Consider the following 12,231-nt stretch of genomic DNA (forward strand, 5'->3'; position numbering starts at 1 on the left):
TCAATGGCATAAACTGTGGATGCCTGGTTGCAATAAACTGCACAAAATGCAGCCTACAGTGAGTAAATTTGACAAGTTTTCTAGTGATGAATCAAGGCCAGTGATGGAAATGCTAGAGCTGGTACAATATGATGAAAAAACAACATCAACAACAACAACAGCCTGCTAGAAGACAGAGGGGAATCTGGGCTGTTTGTACAAACAGTAAAGATGGATTTAGAGAAATCTAATGGACTTTGTGTGAACAAAATGTCAAAGATGTATGTTTAAATTACATTCAGTATTAATAAAAAATGGGTCAAAAGGGGCCAAAATACCAGTTCTAAAGAATTCAGAGCATTCAAATGTGTTTTATTTGTTGTGTTGATAATTTGAGACTTGGATTGAGGAATTTCAGTATTCCTGACCCAGGGTACTGGAGTATAATCATTAACATCAACAGCAAAAGCTCCAGTGGTAGAGTATGTGTGTGGCCTAGTATGAGTATGATATTGATCAATGCTGACTAAAGAGGATTTATCAAATTTGGTCTGGTGGATTTGTCTCAAAGCTGGGAAAGACTAAGTTCTAGCACTGTTCTTTTAACATGTTAGAGTTGTCAGGGAGCTGGTCCAGGTTTAGATTGCCCATTATTATTATTGTTGTTGTTGCTGTCGTTGGTCTTTCTGAAGAGGTGTGTGTGAGCAGAGCTTGACAGCATTAGGGTCGGACATACATACAATGGCCATGCATGTGCTTAGCAATAAAGGGATTAGCACAATATATTCTGATTTCTTAGGGTCAAACTAAGAGTTGATTTCAGTGAAGCATACATTTTAACTTCACTGCCACACATATAAAAACATAATCCACAGTGGTTTCATTATCTGGGATTACAAGAAAAGACATTGTCTCAGTAAGAATGAGGATATCTGGAGAGGTTTTATTTATTACAATGTGGAGACATTGCTGCAGTGCAATACAACAGCCATTACAATGGCAGTGAATAGAATACATTAAAAAGAGCTTTCTGTCCATCTTTAATTGGAGTTACACTACTGTAGCCAACTACAAAGGCAGCTAGACAATCACGTGTCTTTCAAAGCTCCATTAAACAGTATTTTTTTTATACTAATGGCAACTGTGTGTGATGTAATATTGCCAATACTGCTGATCCAAATGAGGATCAACGCTACACTCTGCAACTCTAGCCAGCTCTCAGCACTGTGCAGCTCATTACTTTGGCTCTCAGAGACCCAGCTCTTTTTCTCAGTCATTAGAGGATGAAACAAGAGGCAAAAACACTGAACACTGGACGTGCTTTTCTCTAGTTGGTGAGACTCTGATGGGATGTCAGAGTTGCTATGTTCCTGCTAGATGTGTAAGTAATGTTTCAAGTCCTAAGGGATAAATCAGCATACTGTAATACAGATCAGATGCTGAATACTGCCTAAGCAGAGTCTTTCCCATTGTTACGCCCCCTCACTCTTCAAATTCCCTTTGATTTTCTTACTATAATTTCTATCTCATTGGACTCTCCAGCTGTTAAAATGCAGATAAAAGCCAGATGGAAGTTGGATAAGAATCTTGATACATGAGCAGCAGTGAGTGATTTTTCAGGGTCCTGCTGCTGCTCTATCGGTGGAGTTAGCTGCATGTGGCCTGACAGGAAGACTGCAGGTACTACTCAGGGCTGGAAAGCACAAAATTTACAGGTAATGCTATCATGAAAAGACATAGTATTAGTATTAATAGTATTATTTAGATCAAATTTAAACAATTCTAAATGTCTAGATTGTAGCTTAAACTTTCGGTTGTACTGCACACTGTGTTCAAGGGCTTCGTATAAAGATACATTTCTTTGTGCAAAGTTTCCACATGTTAGCTTCTAAGTAATGGAAAATATATACTGATCAGTCACCTTCAACTCTTTTTTTCATACATCTGGAAGGAAACAGTGCATGTTTTATCAACGCGCAGCCTGTAGCTGAGATGGTAAAAACATGAGGTTGCAGCTCTAGTGCTGTGAGCAGACATTCTGGAGTTATTAGGTCTGACCACTTCTCCCCATGGTTCCCATATGATATTCTCATAATGAACAGTGAGAGCACCCTCTGTACAAGAATTCAACATTTATGTATTTCACAGAGTTACAGTTTTTTCCTGGTCTCACAATGAACAGTATTGTTACTGAGCATGTGATGAACATATATTTCATATAGTATGCCTGCTTCACTACTCTGTGACATTGACTTCAGTTTTACGTGCAGAAACCTGTTTTCTACTGGAATCACTGACTTAGTTTTCCCTGTGGTAGAGAGAAGGTGGTGATTTTGCAAATGGGGTGGGGGTTGGGGGGGATGATGTGGCTGTGTGTGTGTGTGTGCTCTTACATTACCTTACTTCCTCTTTTCTATCAGCAGGGAGTGTAGTGGGGGGAAGGAGAGGAACTTATCTGTGAGCCTTTCATGCCACAGTGATTCCAAGTAATCTAGTTCAGCTTTCCTCCTTCTCGCTTGTGTGCTTCTCTCATATTGGTGCATGCAGATTGTGAAAGCATTGTGCTGCTATGTGTGTGTTTGTAAGAGCAAGGAAGAGTAGGGAGAGAGAAGGGGACAGACAGAGACAGAGAGAGTTCATGAGTCTCTGCATGTACAGTACTGTATTTGTGTTATGCGATAAGCTCCATGGGGTGGCTGGAGATGCTGTGCATCTTGGGAAGTAGGCTGTGCAGGAGAAGCACTAAAAGAAAAGTGAAGAGAACGTGCACTGCCTTATGGTAAAGCAAAAATAAAATAAAAGTGTCCTAATCAACCTTTTGTCACTAAACATGTGATGATGAAAATGTTCCAGTGATAGTGAACCTGATCCTTCAATACACTTTATCCACACTCTCTGACAAAGTAGCAGCTGCTTCACTGACTCCCTGACAGGCCCTCTGAACAGAATAGCAAATCAAGGTAAGGAAAAGGGAAAATCAAGCCTTTCTGTACATGCAGGGGGTACTGAAAATCATCTGGTTTATATATTTGAAACATTTTTCATCCTTATCACCTGTGAGGCTCCTTCCTAAATTATCCTGTCCCTAATTGACTTATCCAAGTTTAACAAGTAATTGTAACATCAGGTTAATTAAGATGGATTGTTGCCACCATGGAAAAAGTTACATGATTGATAGCGAGCCATAAAACCCCCTCTACTATGTAAAATGAGCAGAATAATCAGAGTGAAAAAGCTGAGACTTAAGGGAATGATTGATGTGAGATTTTGGAGGAGTGTGCTCTCATTCACAGACTCATTTTACCAAAACAATGATGGAAGTATTGCCTTTGATATATGCACAAAAGCCAAATCAAATCAAATCAATCAAATAAACATTTCATTGAAAATTTGTTTTTCTTTAAGCAGGCAGTAGCAAATTATTTGGTGTATTCTCTTAATATGATTACAGGCTTTAGATAATCATGCAAATCATCCCTGCAGTTTTTGTCAGTGGAAGGTGTACAAGCTAACGATATACTCCTAGAGCAAGGGAAGCAGGCTGTTGTCACATCAGTGACATAAAAAGGATGTGAGAGAAGGAAGTCGAACAGTGCTGCAGAATTAAACGCACGGCTTCAGTTATCCTGAGGCTGGATCAGTGAGTGGGGATGCGGTACATTTCTCTGAATCCAGGAACTGCCACCCACAGGCATCTATCAACTACACAACAGTCAGGTCTGTATCATGCAGATCAGATGCACTGACACAGAAATGAATGCGATCTTTGTTTTAGTAATCAGTGCTGATGTGACGCCTCTCTCTTTAGTCAACACAATTTTCTCACCTGAATGTTCTTGATCTAAATCAGATGTGATGCTCTCTGGGTCACTGAACAAAGCTGCGGAGATGTGTGAAAGGCTCTCCGTGTGAAGTTCTATAGGGGAAGCTTTGGATAATCTACACAACAGTGGAGCTGTGCCTTGCTGAGGGAGACACACACAGCTCCAGGGCTCCCCTCAGGCCAGAACCAGCCTCCAGACCTCATCTGAAGCCTGCTGGCAGCTGCAGATGCTCTCGTCCTGGCCTGCTCCTAAACACGCTCTGCCTTCTCTAGTTAAAGTGGTAGAAGAAGTACTCAGATCCTTTACCTTAAGTTTACACAGTAATACTACTACAGTATATAAAGTACAGTGATAAGAGCAAAAGTAAAAGATTTTCAGCTGAATATATTTTAAGTATCAAGTGCAGTATCAAGTATCAGTCCAAAATGGCCCATTCCAGGTTGTGTGTCTTAGAAAATAACTGGATGAATTCCATTGTGTTAGTGTATATGTGGCATGTCATTTCTATGGTATATCAGTGGCCTTAAGTTAGTTTGATTATGAAAAATTACAGGCAATTTAGTATATGGTATTAAAATATATTGTATTTTAAGAATAACTTGCATGCTTTGTATGTAAAATCTTACATTGAAAAGGAAACTAGAAACTATAGCTGCCAGATTATTGTAATGAAGAAAAAAGTGCAACATTTCTCTCTGAAATGTAGTAAATGTAAAAAGTGAAAATACTCAAATAAATCACAAGTACTACATGTACAGTAAATGTACAGTACTTTGTTGCTCTCCTGCTAAGCAGCTGCTCATGCCCTGTCTGTGCTTCGTTGTTTGTGTCAGTACTCCAGTGTCAGTGAAAGAACTTTTACTTCACTTGACGAAAAAGCAAATATCCTGCTTGATATACCTGTGCTTTGGTTTCTAAAAACTTTACTAAAAATACATGTGGCCAGATCATGAATACATTCATTTTGTCTGTCTGAGGCAACTGCCAGTCACAGCAATTCTCAATTTCCAGTGCAAAGTATTAAGGTGCCTAAAGAAAACAAGTGCAAAAATGTTGATTGAAAGTGTATAATTAATAGAATGCGGTGTTGCACTATCTGTTGCGTGATGAGTATGCAGCCATCCATTTGGGCGTTGCACTGAGCTGGAAGTGACATTACTCACCATGGCCAGGGGCACAATGCCCGCTAGGTCCTCCTGTGCCAGTCGGATCTCCGTCTCAGCCTCCTGTGTAGCTGCACGACTGGCTGGGTACTCCCCCTGCCAGGCCATCCAGCGGCTACCCAGCGGCTCTGGGAAGCTTTCCATTTTCAGATCCACCTGGAGCACCCTTTGAACTCCCACCTCAGTTCTGCCAAAGTGCAGAAAAAAAGAAAGTGTCAGTGAATGGTTAAGCAGATGGCTGGGCGAGAGTTTGAAAAAGAATAAGTATGCGTGTGGATGTATGGGTGCTCATGTGCGTTCGTGAGCTCATGCAACACACTGCACTAATGACAGCAAATGGTGAAGGCTGATAAATGTGTCTTTGGCTGAAATCTATGGCATTTTACCAGCTGAGATTCTTCAAAATGTCAAGTCCCATTGTACTTGACTCTCTGGTCAACTCCCTGCTTCGTGGAATAATATCACTCCCTCTTTCTTTAATCTGCTCACACCTTACGGCAGGTGATGTGCACTGTAAATAGAAGCTCTAATCTTGTGGCTGCTCCTCAGAGTCGTTCAAAGGTATGCTTCACCAGGCATCATCCCCCACTATAGTCCTGATGGTTGGGCTTGTCACCAGTGCCCTTGTTTGCCATAGTGGAGTGTAAATATACGACAAGCTTCAGCACAATCTACAGCAGGCCTGAATTAAGTCAGACAAATGGAAAGCGCTGATAATAAAATTTACCATGGCACCGTAAGCCTCTGGTGCTCAGGGCTTAAATATAGCCAGGAGGCAGGAAAGGTCAGCTTTACACGGGAGCCGTAGGAGATGGGAAATGGCACAAGATCTGTTAGCCGCTTCTTGCGTGTCAAATGGCGAGACTCGGGGCCAATAAATTTCATGCATGGTCCCTGTGGCACACCGGCACAAAACTGCATCTTGTAATTTGAACATGGTGAGGAGGAGAGAGACAGAGAAGGGGTGTTGTGTTTGGAGAAAAGGATGTGTATGTACTGTAATGTGGGAAATACTGTAAAGCACACAGCAGAAAAAAACTGGTTTTAAAGCTCATTTTAATATCAAGCAAACATAACAAATTATGGCCTGTTTTGGAAAGACAGATGAGCAAATGTATAACATTCTAAATTATGAATAGGGATCTAAAACAATAAATAATAGAAGATGTTTTATTTCAAATGTGTGTGGGTGTGTGTGGTTGTCTGTCTTTATCAGCCCTTTGATAGACTGGCTACTTGTCCAGGATGTACCCTGCCTCTCGCCCAATGTCAGCTGGGATTGGCTCCAGCCTATTCAGGAATAAGTGGTATAGATAATGGATACATGGATGGATGGATGCTTTATCTCATACTGACATAGGTCTGACACTAGTTCCACATTATTCTCATTCAGTTTAATTCAGAGAGAATGACAGATTTTTGAGCAACAGAGCGCAACAACCCAATTTTCACATCCAAGAGAGGTGTATATAAATAATTAAGATGACAACCAAATTACTTGTGTCACATTTCATAACAGTGTCCCACTGAGAGTACAGAGCAGTTGAAGGCAGAGTGCTACATCATTTACTTACATAACTGTCCCACAATGCTGTGGAAAGAGACAGATGCTAATCTCTGCTTGTAAAGCCACAAGGTTCATCAGACCAAAAATGTTAACAGATGATGGACCGAACGTCCAGAAATAAACTGTTAAGCCCTCCACGGTCACACAGGACCATGTCAGCCATCAGCCTAAATGGCCTACTTTCTACAGCACAGCCAGACTTTTACTGCACAAAGGCTGCTCTGACAAACATCACATACTTTAGTCAGGCAACGAGACAGAAGAATGAAAGTGGCTGTGGCACAGAAAGGTTTGATTATACTGAACACAAGCCACCGAGTGCAGGAACTAAATTCACACTTCCACATGTTTTCATCTACTTTGTGCTTTTGTTTTGAAATTTAGAGATGTCATTTCATTCCACACTCACCTGATTCAGTTTAATTATTCATTGATTTAATTACAATTTTTCATTTTTGTGACAGAAATATCCAACTTCAAAAGAAGACCTGCAGAGATGACAGTAATATAGAAATGAGAACATGTGTAAGGATGAAATAAGACCTGGAGTAGTGTAACATTTGAGTCAAGGACACGAGCAAAGACTTGTTTGTATAAAAAATGCATGCTATCACTTCACTTTATCCTTTTTTTCCTTAATAAATGACACATTTGCAAGGCAGTGGATAAATAGTGTATGGAGAATCTCTGTAGGCGCATGTTTGACTGTGATTTAAGTAAGGCGTAGTGATTTTCAATGCACAGAGCTGTGAAGATAATAAATACAGTGTTCATAATGAAAATGATCTACTGTATTTTTATGATCACTCTTAAAAATCAAAGCTGCTGCTGGTTGTATATCTAGCTAGACAATAAATTGTAAAGCAGATGGTGAAAAGAGGGAATAATAAACAAAGACATTGTGGGCTCTTTACCTTTCATAGGAAGCCTGGCAGCAGTCTGTTTTTAATTGTCTGCTGTACTTGACCCCCATTGACACACAGCATAAAATGAAGCCTGACAGAAACATCAGCATCAGGGCGAATGTGACTCCGGCGCTGAGTGAGCCACATCGAGCACATATACCAGCATGCCGCTCTGACTCTGACTCAGCCTCCACGCTCCAAGTCTGCTTATCACATGGCTCGCTGGGGGAAACTGTTCATTTCTTTCTCACCTCCAGCATGGGGTCTAATTCAATTAGTAACAAAGGGCCAGTGGATGTGTGCCACACAGCTGGCCTCAGCCTGATAATTATCTGTAAACTAGCTGTGGTTTGACTAAATCTGAGGCCAGACATGACTGGGGGGCAGCCAGAGGCAATAGAGGGGCACAGTAGATAACAGGCCCTAAAGTTAGAAGCAGCTGGCCCTCTGGCTTTAGAGATCGGACTGGAAAGGAAATCAAATTTGACAAGGTGCTGTCTGAGACGGCTGATGACTGACTCATTAAGAATAGCACAGAGAGGGCTGAAAGGATGCTGTTTAGGTACATTCTGGATTCCCATTAATCATGACACCATCAGATGTGTAGGATGCACTGTGACACCCAATGAAACATAAGTGAACAGTTCAGCACCATAATGTATCTTTTGCTATATATAGCATTTTTATACATGAATGTGAATGTAAAACCAGTCTTTGACATAAATAACAGAGGGGATGTCACAACTAGCGACAGTAGCTTCTGACACCACTGAGAGTTTCTAAAAATCACCAAGACATTATCATAAACCATGTTTTCTTCTTGACCCCAAAAGGTTTCATTTTTGTCCAAACTCTTTTCTATTTAACACTGTTTACCGTTGACTTGTGCCACATCTTTGTACCATTACCATTAAATCCACAAACACAGTCATCAGTGCTAACCGTGGGTGTGGTGCTGCCGGAACACACTGGAATGACACTGCCACTTTTTTTTCTCCAGGAAAAGAGTATTTGCCTAATCCAGTCGAAATTTATAACATTACAACATATAAGAAGTGTGTGAGCACTTGAAGATCCAAGCATCAGTCAAGTGTATATCCTGCAAAATGGAATGCTCTAAGTTATGATATTAAAATTTAAGGTGTGGTTGTGATTGATCGACTTAAACAATGCCTGCTACAATGCGCAGTTGGCACCCGGGAGCGTTTGTGTTTTGTCCAGTCACATATTTGATAACATGGACTGTGCACAGCGACAAAGTGTGGTGTTGAATACAGCTGTTTATAAAAGCCAAGTAACAGAACAAAACTCAGATCATACAGACTGACAAACTAGGGTGTAATCTAGAGGAGCTGCAGTGTAGACAAACATCAGATGCAATGATCAGTAGTGGCTCTCAGTGGGTGAGTGATCAGCTAGGCCTACATGGTGCAAGCAGATGCAGGATGGTCAAAATCTGGCACATGCTCACAGGTCCTGAGCCCCACACACAGATGATGTCATCACTGCTGCTGGTTGGCATGTAGCAGGAGGAGTTCAGTGAACATTCAGTAGGATTTGAATGGAGTGCATCTAATTTCTTATGGCTTTATGAGACAGTTGATGACAGGTCATGCCATTATGTTACTCTGCCACACCAGAAAATAAAACCAGTCTAACGTTTGATGGTGTGAGCAGTTACAGTTGCCACCGTAGGAAAGGTGTTATTTGATGGTGTGAGCACAGTTGCCACCGTAGGAGAGGTGTTTACATGGTGCTTGAAACAAGCAACAATTTAAGCACGTACATGCACCATAGGTGTGCTCTGGTACGCCATCAAATAGCACTACACCTCTCATATATCAGACTTCACTTAACAATTCAGCTGCAAACAAATTATGTTTTGAGTACCAATTAGTTTCTCAATTAAAGCATTAGTTTGGCATTTAGGAAAATACACTCATTAAATCTTTACCTTATGTTATGGCTGCAGCTGAAATCGCACAAAGATATATAAAACAGAGTCTGATCCTGAATGGGAAGCAGAGACTTCAGCTACTTGTTTCAGAATGGTAGCATCATGTTTAAGTTTCCTAACAAAGTACCAGAGTCAGAGTCAGGTGGCTTTGCTTTGTTTTCAATGCTGCTCACTCCTGAGGGGGGAGATTCAAAATTTAAATAATTTAAAAACACTGCCGAGATAGTGACAGCAGAGGACAACCTCCGCTATCTCCCTAATTCTTCTCAAAGCTTTTTTTTTTCAGCAAGTCAAATAAAGGCAATCCGTTCATGATTTATGTGCCGAATCTGGACCAGTTGTGAATTTTGCTTGTGCATAAAAATTTGTGAGTGCCACTTAGGAACAAATCTGTTCGTACAGCTGGCTCTTGCATGAGGCCCAGTTCCTTCCAAATGTCCTTTCAAAATGTGCTATCAATAAATCCAAACTTCTATTGTTCACCTTCTGCCTTCACTAATTACACAGTCTAAAGTGCTCCTTGAAGCTCTGTCTTATCTTCATGGGAATATATTAGAGAGCTATTGAATTCAGGCTGCAAGGAGGTTAAAGGAAGATACATTTTAATTTCAAAATGAATAAACAGACACAACACAAGTTATTGAAGAAATCCCTTTTTTAGCCAATCTTTTTGGAGAAAGGACTCTAATTGAAAGGGCTTCTATTGTCCTGTTATCAAACTCACTGTGTCATTGTGACACTCCTTGTTTAATCTCCCCGTGATGAGTAGCTGTGCTTCCGCTGCCTCAGAGAATAAGAGAGAGACAGACAAGAAGCCTCTGTGGGATAAATAAAGTGACATTTTCAGGTCCAACATCTTCATTTGCCTGTGTTTGGGAAAACAATGGCAGCTGAGGCCTGACTGTTTTTTGAAGTGTATTTTGTGTGTGACACACATAAAGTAAAATGTTAAGTGCAGAGGCCAAACTGACCAAACCTCAGCAGAGCAGGACAAAACACTACTTATTCAACAAGAGATTTTGAATGGAATCAGAATTGCAGATGACAATGCATGATGCAGACTGGTGCCAGAGGAGACGCTGTCCAGAATGGTCTGAGGCAGCGGTGTGCGAGGCAGCGGTGTGCGAGGCAGGCCTCACACAAACTCCAAACTACTTGTGGAGGGAAAAAATAATCAAATTTGTGGCTTCAGTGGTGCGTGAAAACAGCACCCTGAAACTCTGCTGTTCTGAAATTCCTTCACTCGGAACAGCCATAAACTGCTCAGCACAGAAACAGGACACACACACACACACTCACACATGCAGTTACAAGCACACAGTTATGCATATATGTATGGACAAACCTTCATGCATGAATGAAGAAGAACATGTGCACCCAATCAATTGTGCAAGATGAAGTTTTCTAAACATAATGCAGACATCAAGCTGCAACACATTGTCTTGACTACTGTCCCCTGCGATAAAATATAATGTCTGCAGCATGTCAATATCTGACAACACCTTGAACAACATGCAAAAGCTAGTGTGTTAAATAAACACCATATCAGGTTGTAAAGGCTGTACTACTCAAACATTTGGACACACTTTTTCTTTCAATTTAATGGGATGAATAATGGGTGAATTTCATTTCGCAGCCTATTAGAAGCCAATTACCCTGCACCACTTTCAAACAAGCATCCACCTGAGAGGTCTAAGCCTCTTCTCATAGGCCTGATTTCAGAGAAAAAACCCAGAGGGTCTCAGCATGGAGCACAGTGTCCCTGCTGAGGGAGCCCTGAGCAGAAACCAGAGTCCTTAAGTCACATTTTCATGGCCCTCTGATTAGCCACTCTGCAATCAAAGCAAATCACACAGAGGCTGAATGTACTGTAGTCATGGATACATTCAAAAGCCAAAATGTCAAACCAAAACTATAGAGCACTGATATGAAAAGCAAAAGAAAGAGTGCATTTGGGCTGGAGTTTCCATGGATACTTATTATTAGGCTAATATTTATTATTAGACTAATTATACAACCTGAGTTGGAGTGGCGCTAGAGAGCTTGACTGAAGGAACATCAGATTTCTCCAAGTTAGACAGAGGCAACCCAAGTACAGTGCAGGTATTGTAAGTCCATTAGTATTTTTATACTCCAAAAAAATGTCCAGTCCAGTGTTTCTGAAAAAGGAGCAGAGCCAAAGGGTTGAAAGTTGCAGACTGGGAGGGAGCAGAGGAAGAAAAGCACACCCAGACGCCTCTACCCAGCAGACCTTTTCAGCTCAGCCTTGTTCAGAATGGAAAAAGAGATAGTGACAGAAGGAGAAAAGGTGTAGGCTCCTCCAGAAACACTGCCAAATAAAGGCAAGACGAGAATGAGAATAATAGTGATAAATGTCAGTGAGATGTAGCTGCCTCGGTGGCTTTGGCAGTTCTGCAGAGATACTGTATATTTTATGTACAGTAGTGGCCACAGGAGACTTGGAGCCAGATAGATGACAGAGAAAATGTGCTCAAATACGGGCAGTTTAAGATAATCTAAGGAGAGTGGATTCATACGATGGTTTAGAATATATACTGGTATTGATTTTCGAGTTTAAATACAATCCAAATGGGGCAGATGAGAGTGAAAAGTACATGACTACTGGGCTCCGTTGATGCGCCACGTGCTGGTGAGCATGTCATTTTTGTTTATGTATTAATTTTTTACAAAAATAAAGAGTCTTTAAATCATTTCTAGTATGCCTTGGTTATAAACCTGTCAACCTTATATTTCACTCCAGGTTAGGCAACATGTAAGAAAACAAAACACCACAAGCAGCTTTTTCCCTGTACCTGACAGCAACAATACGTTCCTG

The 12,231-nt window shown here is 40.9% G+C and overlaps 1 protein-coding gene across 6 annotated transcripts in view; it reads right to left on the reverse strand.

The window, feature by feature from the left end:
* Nucleotides 1-12,231, reverse strand: part of si:dkeyp-14d3.1 (transmembrane protein 132C) — a 117,559-nt gene that overhangs the window by 31,515 nt on the left and 73,813 nt on the right. For 5 of the 6 annotated variants that reach the window (XR_002274205.1, XR_002274207.1, XR_002274206.1 and 2 more), the window contains exon 4: nt 4,967-5,153. Coding sequence is in view for 2 of the 6 variants with exons in the window: in XM_020590726.1 (XP_020446382.1) it covers nt 4,967-5,153 (187 nt within the window). In the remaining 4 variants the exon portion in view is untranslated. Of the gene's footprint in view, nt 1-2,377; nt 2,444-4,966; nt 5,154-12,231 lie in introns of those variants that run through there. The other variant, XM_020590727.1, reaches the window with a different exon arrangement.

This window comes from Monopterus albus, unplaced genomic scaffold (assembly GCF_001952655.1).
Source record: "Monopterus albus unplaced genomic scaffold, M_albus_1.0 scaffold12.1, whole genome shotgun sequence".
In the NCBI taxonomy this organism is placed as follows: domain Eukaryota; kingdom Metazoa; phylum Chordata; class Actinopteri; order Synbranchiformes; family Synbranchidae; genus Monopterus; species Monopterus albus.